General features: G+C 38.6%; 2 protein-coding genes across 2 annotated transcripts; both read left to right on the forward strand.

Annotated features, from left to right (window-relative positions):
- Positions 1 to 11: 11 nt before the first annotated feature.
- On the forward strand, positions 12 to 1,972 carry LOC148718281 (T-cell-specific guanine nucleotide triphosphate-binding protein 2-like). Its single transcript, XM_088742816.1, has 2 exons — positions 12 to 137; positions 920 to 1,972. The coding sequence occupies exons 1-2, from the start codon at positions 25 to 27 to the stop codon at positions 1,254 to 1,256; spliced, it is 450 nt and encodes a 149-aa protein (XP_088598942.1). The 5' UTR covers positions 12 to 24; the 3' UTR covers positions 1,257 to 1,972.
- A 2,403-nt stretch (positions 1,973 to 4,375) lies between these two features.
- Positions 4,376 to 13,947, forward strand: LOC111326107 (serine/threonine-protein phosphatase 4 catalytic subunit B). The gene is made up of 13 exons (XM_022930041.2): positions 4,376 to 4,724; positions 4,900 to 4,971; positions 6,109 to 6,160; positions 6,439 to 6,489; positions 7,139 to 7,240; positions 7,350 to 7,412; positions 7,576 to 7,686; positions 7,920 to 7,970; positions 8,065 to 8,140; positions 8,591 to 8,658; positions 11,216 to 11,337; positions 11,879 to 11,957; positions 12,288 to 13,947. The coding sequence occupies exons 1-13, from the start codon at positions 4,699 to 4,701 to the stop codon at positions 12,342 to 12,344; spliced, it is 930 nt and encodes a 309-aa protein (XP_022785776.1). The 5' UTR covers positions 4,376 to 4,698; the 3' UTR covers positions 12,345 to 13,947.
- The last annotated feature ends 485 nt before the right edge of the window (positions 13,948 to 14,432 follow it).

Raw genomic sequence — 14,432 nt, forward strand, 5'->3', positions numbered from 1 at the left:
ATCGACTGATGGGAGGATCCCCGGATGTCACCGAGAGGATGTATGTGGTTGGAGAGCCGGTGGAAAATGGAAGTTCACGTAGGAGTTACTGGCATAGCAGGAGCTGGAAAATCGACTTTTATCAACGCTATACAGGGGTAAGTACTTCTCTTTTGTTAGTTTATGTTATTTCTAAGATCACGTTAACGGTAAACTACGAGCTTTTAGTTTATTGGTAACGCCACAGAACAGCGAAGACCTATAGACAGGTTTTTTTTTCGCGAGAGCTAGGGCCGAAGGCGCGAAGTTACGAGGATCGGGGGCTCGAGATTGTATGTGTGTCCGGAGACATGCTCCCCTGGGAAGTTTTGAAAATTGGTTCGTTTCAAACTGCATTTCGTTCGTTTTAAAGGTCGTTACAACGAAGAAGAATTGCTCAGTCGAAATGGATTTTGGGCTTAATCTTTGAATAGTATGCCAAGCTCAAGCCTCCTTGATGCTTTTGAGCCAAAAAATTTACCACCTCGCCTAGTTTGACGTTTATATTGTAGTGAATGTGCATTAACCAAAGCAAAGAGATCTTTCTCGAGCCATGCTGGCTCTATTGTGAGTGTAGAGCCGTCTTTGGGCATTTGTGCTCTTTTCTCAATTGCAGCTGGTGCCTGAAATTGTACAACAAATCTTCAAGTACTTCAGTAACTTTGCTTTTGCCCTTATCCCGATCTACAAAGCGGGCATCAAGAGCCAGTTGCTCCCTATAGCTGGGTTACTTTGTCAGTCGTGATACAGTAAAGTTTTGCAGCTCGATTTTTTTTCCTTTTTATCCTATCTAATTATCTTGATCCAATTGTTTCCGAGTGTACACCAAATTGCGCTCTACTCAGTTCAATTACCATTACAAAAAGAATGGTAATGGAAAGACGTTTGTTCCATTTTCTAGGCTTTGTGACGATGATTATGGTGCTGCCCCTGTTGACATCGTCGATTGTGCCAAAGCGCCCACATGCTATAATTACCCAGCTGATCCAAACATAAAGTTTTGGGAATTACCTGGAATTGAAAATCCATATTTCACTGACCTGGAAACGTACCGCTACAAAGTACAGCTGGATAAATATGATACGTTCGACTTGACTCTGATGATGACTTCCGCACAGGTTGTCGAAACGTCAGTCACTACCACCGACAACAGTCCTTCTCAGGACTACACTCACCCGGACGATCAGACTATACCTTCACATGTTACCCTCGGGTTCAAACCATTTACTGCATTATGATACGTTCCTTATTTTTTTATGCCATCGAGTTACCAACAGTGGCAGAGAATTAGTAAAAGAGATTCGTAAGAATGGGAAATCCTTTTTTTTTCATTCGCACAAAAGTCGATGAAGTCATTCGAGCTGAGAAACGAAAAAGATCTTTCAGCGAAGCTGCCGTGTTGGAGAAAATCCGGTGCGACTGTTTGGTAAATCTGGGTGGAGAGGGTATTTGTCGCGAAGAGGACATCTTCTTAATAAGCAGCCATCATCCAGACAAGTGGGATTTCAATCGACTTGCCCAAGCGATTCAAGATGAAGTGCAAAGATATCAGCGTAAGACTATCGCTTTTTCCCGATAATCTACGGATACAGAATCAGATGACAGATCGGAGGATACAAATGATAGTTGTCTCTTACTCTAAAATTTTGATCAGTTATCAGCTATGGAGTTTTGGGATACTGTATATACTGATATTTCTTTTTTTCCTAATGTGGTACCAATGTTTTTGAAAATTGTGAAACGTTGAAGACCAAATTCCTAAAATTCTTACAATTTGAGTTTGTATAGGAATTAGCGAAAATGTGTGAAAATGAGAGACTTGACAACAGAGCACTATATACCGGATAACAAAAGACCAGGGACAACGGAAAAAACTCAAAACCCCAGACCGGATAACAAAAGACCAGGGACAGCCGAAAAAACTCAAAACCCCAGACCGGATAACAAAAGACGAGGGACAACGGAAAAAACTCAAAACCCCAGACCGGATAACAAAAGACCAGGGACAGCCGAAAAAACTCAAAACCCCAGACCGGATAACAAAAGACCAGGGACAACGGAAAAAACTCAAAACCCCAGACCGGATAACAAAAGACCAGGGACAACGGAAAAAACTCAAAACCCCAGACCGGATAACAAAAGACCAGGGACAACGGAAAAAACTCAAAACCCCAGACCGGATAACAAAAGACGAGGGACAACGGAAAAAACTCAAAACCCCAGACCGGATAACAAAAGACCAGGGACAACGGAAAAAACTCAAAACCCCAGACCGGATAACAAAAGACCAGGGACAACGGAAAAAACTCAAAACCCCAGACCGGATAACAAAAGACCAGGGACAACGGAAAAAACTCAAAACCCCAGACCGGATAACAAAAGACCAGGGACAACGGAAAAAACTCAAAACCCCAGACCGGATAACAAAAGACCAGGGACAGCCGAAAAAACTCAGAACCCCAGACCGGATAACAAAAGACCAGGGACAACGGAAAAAACTCAAAACCCCAGACCGGATAACAAAAGACGAGGGACAACGGAAAAAACTCAAAACCCCAGACCGGATAACAAAAGACCAGGGACAGCCGAAAAAACTCAAAACCCCAGACAGGATAACAAAAGACCAGGGACAACGGAAAAAACTCAAAACCCCAGACCGGATAACAAAAGACCAGGGACAGCCGAAAAAACTCAAAACCCCAGACAGGATAACAAAAGACCAGGGACAACGGAAAAAACTCAAAACCCCAGACCGGATAACAAAAGACCAGGGACAGCCGAATAAACTCAAAACCCCAGACCGGATAACAAAAGACCAGGGACAACGGAAAAAACTCAAAACCCCAGACCGGATAACAAAAGACCAGGGACAACGGAAAAAACTCAAAACCCCAGACCGGATAACAAAAGACCAGGGACAACGGAAAAAACTCAAAACCCCGGACCGGATAACAAAAGACGAGGGACAACGGAAAAAACTCAAAACCCCAGACCGGATAACAAAAGACCAGGGACAGCCGAAAAAACTCAAAACCCCAGACTGGATAACAAAAGACCAGGGACAACGGAAAAAACTCAAAACCCCAGACCGGATAACAAAAGACCAGGGACAACGGAAAAAGCTCAAAACCCCAGACCGGATAACAAAAGACCAGGGACAACGGAAAAAACTCAAAACCCTAGACCGGATAACAAAAGACCAGGGACAGCCGAAAAAACTCAAAACCCAAGACCGGATAACAAAAGACCAGGGACAACGGAAAAAACTCAAAACCCCAGACCGGATAACAAAAGACGAGGGACAACGGAAAAAACTCAAAACCCCAGACCGGATAACAAAAGACCAGGGACAGCCGAAAAAACTCAAAACCCCAGACCCGATAACAAAAGACCAGGGACAGCCGAAAAAACTCAAAACCCTAGACCGGCCCTGAACAGGGATAACTTGTTTAGAAAACTAGAAGCCATTCCATAACTTCATGAATCAGTTTCAGATAGAGTGAAAAAAAATTGTGTAACCCGCGACGAGTAACTGAAATTTGTCAATAAAATGTCTCCCTCTCAACATTTGGATAATTTTCAAGAGTAATGGTGCTTAGCTTAGTAAGAGCGATGATAACCAAATGTTTTTTTAATTAATTGATTTGTAGAAAGCCCTCGAGATCTATTTTCAAGTACCGTCGTGAAATCTTCTGTTTCACACTCTTCTTGAAGTCTATGTTTGGTGGTATCCCGCTGACAGCAAAGCTTACGCATGAGCTGGCATGTATTACAGCTGTCATGACCAACACGGTTTTTTTAAGTCTTTACATTTTTTCTTTACATGAAGATGATGTTAGTCGACAATGTTCGCGATTACTGGAATCATATCAGGGGCGGATCCAATAATTTTTGATTGGGGGGGGGGGGTCCAAACTTTGGTTCAGAAAGGACTGTTGGACTATTTTGAGGCAAATTACTTCTCCCCCACACCCCTCCCCCCGCACACACACCCCCTCCCACCAGTCGCAGTTGCACGTTATAATTCCTTGGTCGCTTACCGTTCACTTGGATTCATTAAAAAGATCAGCTAGTTAAAAAGTGATATTCGATCCTGCCGATGTAAGAATTTCAATTTCAAAGTTGTAAGCGGCAGGTCTGTTGGGGGGGGGGATCCGGACCCCACAGACCCTCCTCCTGGATCCGCCACTGCCTAGAGAAAATTTCGTGTTTCAGTTCTCTGTTTCTGATTTTCATTCAGTTAAAAACAAGTTTGACTGGGACGAATGGGTGGTTCTGATGCCGTTTTCGCGCCAACAAAAGCGTCACTACAGATGGCGCGTTTCGTAATAACCACGTGACTTACAGATCGCGCGGCAGCCTAGAATGACATGACGGCCATGAAGCTTTACCATACGTAACACGAAGTCGACAGCTTTTTTTCGTTGCATATCGGTGAACCAATTCCAAGTGAAACGGAGAAAACTTAAGCAGTTTTCAGTGTAATCAACGTCTTGCTTCTGTCGATCAAAATTCCAATAGTTCCTTATTTCAGCGTGTTGATCACAAGACTCTTAAGATACCAAGGAAATTGTCCGGATCGGCGAAGACAACGAGAAGTCTTTTTCAAATTAAGCAGACTGAAACCAGAACACAGTCAGGTTATTCGACGAACCTTATACAAAGAGGTGAAATAAAAAAATGACAGATTGCAGCGATCTAGACAGGTGAGCTTTCGTTTGTGAACGACATTTTGTTTACACGATATTCATAAGGTATTTCGGTAATTTTCAGGATTGTACTGTCTTCGAGAGCGCTTTGATCTCTCACATCGCGTTACACTGGAAGTTTTGAAGTGCTTCTCAATTAAGATAACATTCTTGGACCGTATTTCTGTTGCAGACAAATTGACAAGTTGAGGCGATGCGAACTTATCACGGAGAAAGAAGTAAAGCAGTTGTGTGCTAAAGCGAGGTTTGTGTAACTACAAGCTGCAGTGATTTCATTTTCTTTCTAACTTTGTGGTAGCAACAGCTTGCAGTGGAAAGGAAAATAAGTGGTGAATTTTTTCCTGAATTTGGAATAAAGTCTTTGTAACTTTTCTAGTGGTCAGATTATATGTTGGAACTTGTTTCCAGACCTACATCCTGTAACCTTTTGCCCTCATTAAGGAGAGAATTCAGACGAGATCCACGGGAGTGATACACGGAAACAGCCGATCAAACTAGTCTATATGTGATTCCAGAAAGTTTATATGCCCTTACAAATTAACTCTCTTGGCCAGGAGAGAGTAAGGATGAATTTCTGCAGACAATATCCAGTTAATACCCTTTAACTCTCAATATCTAATTGTCAATTCTCCCCTCTTACTGCTGCACATTTTCTTGCAAATAAGGAATAAGAAGTTGGTGTTAGATCAGGGTAATACTTGATATGTTTGAGTATTCTCATTACAAGTTTGGCGCATAATGTCTAGATATCTTAGGGAGAAGTTTCATATTAAACACTAATGGGATTTAAAGGTTTAACATCAAGCAGAGAGGTGCTAAGAAGGAAAGAAAAATATGGATGAGCTGGTTTCCTTTGATCACACATCAAATTCTCAGATCTAGAATCGAAAGAAACGTATTGTAGACTGTGTTGAGAATTAATGATTAGATCTTGGGAGGAAAGGAGTTGAAGGAGGGAGTCCTAGACAAGACCACCCCTCTCCGGGCTAGAATATTGATGTTCACTTTCAGCTCCTCAGAAACACTTAACATGTAATATCAAGAAGTTTGAAACTGCTCAAAACAATAGGCTATAGGCTGTATTTATTGTTCCTGAATTGATGGTAGCATCTTATGTGAGCAAATACTCACTGAATAGTTTCTTGAACAGCCAACTACAGAAACTTGTGGTAGCTACCTGTCTATTGCCCCTACTTTCATCTGTAGGCGGTTTTATTTTGCTAGTTATTAAGTTTATTATAATTAAACTTAGAAAGTGAAATGTCTTTTTATAATTTTTTTCTTTTTTATCTTAAAATAAACCAATCTCCAACACAAAAAGAGGAACTGGGTTACCTAGAAAGTACATGTGTGGCTCAAATAATTTTTACTTCAATCACAGGGAAATCCTTGTAGAAGAATCAAATGTCCAAAGGGTGGATTCCCCAGTGACTGTAAGTGCTTGTTGTTGTTCAGTTATGAAGGATAATAATGGTCTTCTCAAAGTTTATCACAATTTACATGTTTTAATTGATTATAACACCCTTTCACCAACTTCCAGTGTCTGTGGAAAGTTGTTTATATTAACCTTACTGTTATGTGGCTTTGTTGAGTTTCTTGTTAACCTGGTTCTGAATCACTGAATAATCACAATAAATATAATGCATACATTTTCACCAGTACTACTGCAGTGAATTCACAGCTGAGAACATTTGTTTTGTATTTTTGCCAGGTATGTGGTGACATTCATGGACAATTTTACGACTTAAAGGAACTCTTTAAGGTACCCTTTTAATTTTGATTGCATGACTGTGATGTTTTGCTAATCAAAGCTATGAAGGTATTACTCAACATCAGCAGGGTCAGGAAAACCCTGATTTTTTTTCTAATTTTTTTCAACACATTAAACTGCATGATCAAAGCTAGGTTTGTCTGCAGTGACTTTGCAATGTGTAATTGTAAGTCATCTTCATTATTATTTGATTGTTATTATTATAACTATTATGTATCATTTTTGATAAAGAAGATTCCTCCCTTCTCTGAGGTACTTTAACATCTCCCTGAATTTTCTTTTCTTTTGTTTTGTTTCGTTTAAGCCATCGTTTTGTTATTACTATCTTTTTTCATTTATTTAATGGACCATTCAGTAGTAAAGTCACTAAAACTCATAATTTTACTGAAGAATGTTAGTCTAAGAACCACAGCAGTAATGGATGGTGGGAGTTGGATTCCCACGGTTCTTTTGTAATCTTTTTAGACCTGGGTTACATGTAGGTACAGGCAGTGTTCATGTGAGTGCTACAAGATACAACATTTTATGGCTGTGGTGTGATGCTTTGAAGGAGTTGGCCAAAAAATACAATGTTAGCCATGTCAGTAAAGTTTGTAGAAAATGTGCAGATTACAAGTGACACCTGAGTCTCTTGTCACAGGTTGGAGGTGATGTGCCAGACACAAATTACCTCTTTATGGGAGACTTTGTGGACAGAGGATTTTACAGTGTAGAAACATTTCTATTACTTTTAGCTTTAAAGGTGAGTAATAATGCTTAAATTTCAAAACAATTATCTCATTTGGTTTCTTAGAGAGGATGTCATTACATCACAGTTTACAGAGTATTGACTACGTTTCTCCTTCTTGAAGGTACGATATCCCGACAGAATAACATTAATTAGAGGAAACCATGAGAGTAGGCAGATAACACAGGTTTGTTGTCATTGAATATTGATATTATCATCAAACCATATGATGAACTTTCAACTATAATTTTTTCAGATTTGTCAGTGAATCTAATTTAGTGCTTTTGCTTAATAACAAACAATTAATCAGTGAAATGCATTGTCTTTCATCAAATTTATTGTATCTTTAGGTTTATGGGTTCTATGATGAATGCTTAAAGAAATATGGTTCAATAACAGTTTGGAGATATTGCACAGAAATATTTGACTATCTTAGTTTGTCGGCAATCATTGATGATAGGGTGAGTGCGTTCTTTACTAGCCATAGTGCATGTGCTTCTTTATAGCTTATTAAAATAGTTTAAAATTAACTTTTTGTTCATTTGTTAGATTGTCTCTTATTTTAGTGCCACTTATGGACTTTCCCCTGTTTTTATTGATCTACATTTACATAGTCAAACAATTTGTAAGGTTCCTTACCTACTTATTGTATTTTCCTATGATCTTATGGAAATCATCTTTTAATTTTTTTCAGATTTTTTGTGTTCATGGTGGTCTTTCTCCATCCATTACTACCTTAGATCAGGTAATAATGAAATCAGTATTATCTACATACTCTAGTTTTTTTTTTTATAGAAATTTTCCTTACTGCAGAAAAGTGACATTGAGTTTTTCACCAGATAAGGGCGATTGACCGCAAGCAGGAAGTTCCTCATGATGGTCCCATGTGTGATTTACTTTGGTCAGACCCAGAAGGTATTCATTCTAATCTTTTCCTTTGGATACCATTTTACACAGTATTGGCAGTGTATACCTTGCTCTTTCTGAAATTTTTTTTTGTTTTATTTTGAATGTATACAGCCTACTGAACAATAAATAATAACTTTGAATACTTGAAAAAAGCATAGTTATCGTCATTATAAGTGAAGTGGCACATGTACATGGAATAAAACCTAAGGTGACTTCTGATAGGCTCCTAAATTCTCCTCCCAAATTGCTTTGTGTTCCTTTGTAAAACAGAAGGAGAAGTGGATGTTTTATCCAAAGTAAGTTAGTTAGTAACTAGACTTTATTAAACAAGGGTGACATAACAGACAGTAAACAAACTGATGAGCTGATGGGCCTCAGGGCTTCATTCCACGCAGCCATTCCTTCAGTTATTATTTTCATCTTTTTTACTTAAGTTGCTTTTCTTTCTTTCATCAGATACACAGGGTTGGGGAGTAAGTCCTAGAGGTGCTGGATATCTGTTCGGTAGTGATGTTGTTACTCAGGTACATTAGCCCTAAGTGTAGTTCTATTTGTGTTTTCCTTCCTTTTACTTCTTAAATGCCTCAGTTACTGTAATAAGTGATGCTTATGTTATGGTGAATTTCCAACCTTATATACCTTTAACATGTGTGAGTTGTGCTGACTTTATAAGTGAAACATAAAGTGGTTTTAGAGGCACTTCACATGTATGAATAGCTTTTGTCTGTAAGAGAGACATAACCAAATATCTTTTCAGGTGTTCCTCCAGTAGAATTTTAAAAGATAGCTTTGAATTTAAGTGAGGCCTTAAGCTACAGTTAAAATTAAAGTTTGAAAATTTCAGCTTTTGCCAGTCGAGGGCATCATCACGGATAGTAATAAAATCAAATCTTTCAACTTTCCCTGAATTTCTAAGCTCACTGTTTACTTTCAAACATTACAGGTTAATGTATATAAGAACGATCCTTCGCAGTAAAGCACTATTTGAGCAATAGTGGAAATCAGACCTGAAAAAAATTTCAGGCCTGTACGGGATTCGAACCACTGACCTCTGCGATACTAGTGCAGCGCTCTACCAATTGAGCTAACAAGCCAACTGGGAGCAGGCCATCAAATTAATTCGACATAAACCCGTAGATGATAAATCGAACAACAACAAACATATGAAACATATGAGTGAACTGCGGTTATGAGACGTATATAAGAACGATCCTTCGCAGTAAAGCACTATTTGAGCAATAGTGGAAATCAGACCTGAAAAAAAATTTCAGGCCTGTACGGGATTCGAACCACTGACCTCTGCGATACTAGTGCAGCGCTCTACCAATTGAGCTAACAAGCCAACTGGGAGCAGGCCATCAAATTAATTCGACATAAACCCGTAGATGATAAATCGAACAACAACAAACATATGAAACATATGAGTGAACTGCGGTTATGAGACGTATATAAGAACGATCCTTCGCAGTAAAGCACTATTTGAGCAATAGTGGAAATCAGACCTGAAAAAAATTTCAGGCCTGTACGGGATTCGAACCACTGACCTCTGCGATACTAGTGCAGCGCTCTACCAATTGAGCTAACAAGCCAACTGGGAGCAGGCCATCAAATTAATTCGACATAAACCCGTAGATGATAAATCGAACAACAACAAACATATGAAACATATGAGTGAACTGCGGTTATGAGACGTATATAAGAACGATCCTTCGCAGTAAAGCACTATTTGAGCAATAGTGGAAATCAGACCTGAAAAAAATTTCAGGCCTGTACGGGATTCGAACCACTGACCTCTGCGATACTAGTGCAGCGCTCTACCAATTGAGCTAACAAGCCAACTGGGAGCAGGCCATCAAATTAATTCGACATAAACCCGTAGATGATAAATCGAACAACAACAAACATATGAAACATATGAGTGAACTGCGGTTATGAGACGTATATAAGAACGAATCTCATAACCGCAGTTCACTCATATGTTTCATATGTTTGTTGTTGTTCGATTTATCATCTACGGGTTTATGTCGAATTAATTTGATGGCCTGCTCCCAGTTGGCTTGTTAGCTCAATTGGTAGAGCGCTGCACTAGTATCGCAGAGGTCAGTGGTTCGAATCCCGTACAGGCCTGAAATTTTTTTCAGGTCTGATTTCCACTATTGCTCAAATAGTGCTTTACTGCGAAGGATCGTTCTTATATACGTCTCATAACCGCAGTTCACTCATATGTTTCATATGTTTGTTGTTGTTCGATTTATCATCTACGGGTTTATGTCGAATTAATTTGATGGCCTGCTCCCAGTTGGCTTGTTAGCTCAATTGGTAGAGCGCTGCACTAGTATCGCAGAGGTCAGTGGTTCGAATCCCGTACAGGCCTGAAATTTTTTTCAGGTCTGATTTCCACTATTGCTCAAATAGTGCTTTACTGCGAAGGATCGTTCTTATATACGTCTCATAACCGCAGTTCACTCATATGTTTCATATGTTTGTTGTTGTTCGATTTATCATCTACGGGTTTATGTCGAATTAATTTGATGGCCTGCTCCCAGTTGGCTTGTTAGCTCAATTGGTAGAGCGCTGCACTAGTATCGCAGAGGTCAGTGGTTCGAATCCCGTACAGGCCTGAAATTTTTTTCAGGTCTGATTTCCACTATTGCTCAAATAGTGCTTTACTGCGAAGGATCGTTCTTATATACGTCTCATAACCGCAGTTCACTCATATGTTTCATATGTTTGTTGTTGTTCGATTTATCATCTACGGGTTTATGTCGAATTAATTTGATGGCCTGCTCCCAGTTGGCTTGTTAGCTCAATTGGTAGAGCGCTGCACTAGTATCGCAGAGGTCAGTGGTTCGAATCCCGTACAGGCCTGAAATTTTTTTCAGGTCTGATTTCCACTATTGCTCAAATAGTGCTTTACTGCGAAGGATCGTTCTTATATACGTCTCATAACCGCAGTTCACTCATATGTTTCATATGTTTGTTGTTGTTCGATTACAGGTTAATCTTGTGAGATTTGTACCAGTAGTTAATTGCTCTGTCAATGTTTTTTATTATTCATCTGATCAACTTCTCTTTGTTTAGTTTAATGCGGCAAATGACATTGACTTGATCTGTCGAGCTCATCAGTTGGTAATGGAAGGATACAAGTGGCATTTTAATGAGACAGTCCTCACTGTTTGGTCAGCTCCAAACTATTGCTACAGGTATAGGACATAGGTAGTGCCTGTAAGTCATCATGGGCGGGCAACAATTTTTTGTCTTGACAATTGAATTAAAATGACGGATGCACATTGGAAACAAAATGAGTTTATTCATAATAGTTAATCAGTTTTTAGCAAGTTTCAACACAATTAAAGAGGAAAAAGTTATACTTTCATCGGCAGTAGTAAAAAAAACAATGAGTGATGAATGATTGGAGGTAAATAAGAGAAATGAGAGAGGAAAAATTTGTGAGGGCTGACAATGTATTATTAGCAGTAGATTACCAGTATAACAGTAGATTACCAGTATAGCGGTAGATTACCAGTATATGTACACTTTTAAAGTGTCTTTAAAAGTGGAAGATTTTCAAACAGTCACTGTAACAGCTTAATCAATTGTCATTGGGAGTAAAAAATCAGATAGTTGTCACACCAACATGACAGGTTAACATGAACATACTTAACAACTACTGACACTTGTTTTCTTGAATGAAACTGTAGTTGTGTATTCAGGGGAAAAATTGAAATTATCATTTTCTTGAAGGTGTGGGAATGTTGCAGCAATATTAGAACTGGATGAGCATTTAAAAAGAGAATTCACAATATTTGAAGCAGCCCCTCAGGTAAGTATTAAATATCAATGACAAAGGTTATCTTGGGGAGACATATAATTTTATTTTAAAAGTAAACAGGTCTGTATTTCACATGGGGAAAGAAATCCATCATAGATTTTATTATGGTGTGAAATGTATCAGTAACAAAACAAACAGCTAGGTGCAGTGATAGTATAGAAAAGTTGTGAAATCTAGTGCAGCAACTAACATTTAAATAAAAATTTCATATGCTTATTTGATTGAAATTCTCCATCTCTTTGGGTTAGGAAATCTCATGCATATCTGCATTTTAGGGCAGAAACATTGTTTTATTTTGATTATCCTTTTTTTACTCTACAGGAGGTGAGAGGTATGCCAACCATTGCCAAAAAGCCCCAACCAGACTATTTTCTCTGAAGCTGTGTGCTGCCACCACAGCCGATCAACTATAAACTACACTGTATATAACGATTAGCAGGAATTATAATAATTTTATATCAGTCTTGCCTATTAGTCACACAGTTAGAGGATTAATTTATTGAAATAATTACTCAATTTTCGTTTTCTCATACTTTCGGAGTTGACATAGAATTGTAAGTGGAGTGAATTATGTGACAGCAGTCATTGTATTTCTTATGGAGAAATAAGCACAGACTTAAACCCTTTTGCTCATAAGATCTGTATACCAGTTTTCCACACTGTTTTCCATACATTGTTTATGAACTTTGTTAGATCAGATAAGATCCCTGTGTTGATGATTTTTCTCAATTCTCATTACTGTTCTGCCTGAAGTTGTCTTGATAATGTGAGGAGAAGTTCAAGTGTGATCACTCCGAGAGTGTAAGGTTTAAACACACAATACCTGTTGAACAGATCAGAAAGGAATCAAAGTAGAGCTTTGAAAATACTGACGTCATTCAACTGTATAGAAACATAGCTTCGTGTAGTTTTCCATGTGATAAAATCTCTGTTCTCATAAGTTATCTTTAGTTTACCGTTAGGCTATGATACTTAACAGTTTAACTTAGGATAGGGCGTTAATTTATTGTGATTTTGAAACTTGAGTAGGTGTTACCTACTATCTTTAACCACAACTGGTTAGAAGGGAATTCAGCATTTTGCTGTTAACTTCTGATCAATATTTAAACGAAGTTCAAAGCTTGTAAATTTAGGTTTTCTGGGAAACACTTCCTAACTTTTCTTCTTTGTTTACTTCATGAAAAATAATGTGCAACTTCTGAAATTACCATTTCCAAGGAGGAGTGTGAAATATGATCCAAAAGTGTTGTGATGCAGAAAAAGTCCAAGCAAGTTAAATATGTAGATTTGTTAAAGGCATGTTGTGACAAGCTTGGTCCTAAAACTAAAAGTGGTCGCATAAGTGAAAATTTTCAAGGCTTTCACTAACATGAACTTTATAGACTGAGTGGGAAGGCTGGAAATGAAAAAAAAAATTATTAGTTCAAGGTCATTGTAATTATGTATACCAAGTGCAGGAAGGTCTGTACTTCAATAGCAAAAAATATTTTCCTGTCTGCCCAAACCCTACTCAGTCAATTATCACTATAATGCTCTTTGTCTTCTGGCATTTCATGGGGCTGTACACCTTTTCCTGCCTTTGTTCATGCCATTGCGTTCGCCCCTCTTAGGAGATTTTTTGTCAAGGATTATTCAATTAAAGTGTGCTTGGGGCAGCAGGGGTCATATGATAAATCAGCTAATTTTGATTTCAATTTCTCTTGTTTTCAGTTCAAGGGCTGTTTTCCTAGCTTCTTGACCATGAATAGTGATTTAGATATTATGTAAGAGTTGCACAGCATGTTTATTCATTGATAGCAATCAAAGTTCATTCCTAAACCATTTGTTCAACACATTGAATTTTTCTTAATTGTCTCCACTGTAGCCAGGCTGGCTGAGTTTTGTCATTAAGAAAAGTTTTAGATTTGTGTATGTTGTAATTTACTGTAAATTATATCACTTGCATATACGAAATCTTTTATTAAACGCAAATTTCTCTGGTGCCAATTGCCCTGGTATTATTAAGTCCAATCCCTTCCCAAACTTGGAGAGATGTTTTCCTTGGAAACATTTTTGCAAATGGGAGACAACTTGAAAAATCTACAATAATTAAAAGCCTTCAAACACACCTATGCAGGAACCCATTACCTGGAGCTTCCATCTTCCATACTGACCCTCTGAGCCAACCCTGTCCCACATCTTTCTATTTTCAGAAGCACCTCCCACGGCGGTTTTTGCAGGTGTTTTTATAATAGCCAATCATAAGAGAGCTGTCGTCTCTATTGTGTTACATCTCTATTGCGTCACTTGCAGGCTGCACGAAATTATTTCAATAGTGGCGGAAAGTGCAGAAAGATTAAAGAACCCCCGCAAATATCTCAGTTCTAAAAATAAAATGCATGATACGGGACAGGGTTGACTCAAGGGTACAACTGAGATGGAAGCTCTTGGTAATGGGCTCCTGACCTATGTTATTGTGGGAGCTAA

The sequence above is a fragment of the Stylophora pistillata genome, chromosome 13, assembly GCF_964205215.1.
Source record: "Stylophora pistillata chromosome 13, jaStyPist1.2, whole genome shotgun sequence".
Taxonomy (NCBI): domain Eukaryota; kingdom Metazoa; phylum Cnidaria; class Anthozoa; order Scleractinia; family Pocilloporidae; genus Stylophora; species Stylophora pistillata.

Excerpts from the sequence above, each read along its gene's own strand:
- LOC148718281 (XM_088742816.1), top strand. The coding sequence starts at position 25 with ATGTCACCGAGAGGATGTATGTGGTTGGAGAGCCGGTGGAAAATGGAA. Across the intron at positions 138-919 it reads TTTATCAACGCTATACAGGG|GCTTTGTGACGATGATTATG; the intron begins GTAAGTACTTCT and ends TCCATTTTCTAG.
- LOC111326107 (XM_022930041.2), top strand. The coding sequence starts at position 4,699 with ATGACAGATTGCAGCGATCTAGACAG. Across the intron at positions 6,161-6,438 it reads GGGTGGATTCCCCAGTGACT|GTATGTGGTGACATTCATGG; the intron begins GTAAGTGCTTGT and ends TATTTTTGCCAG. Across the intron at positions 7,687-7,919 it reads CGGCAATCATTGATGATAGG|ATTTTTTGTGTTCATGGTGG; the intron begins GTGAGTGCGTTC and ends AATTTTTTTCAG.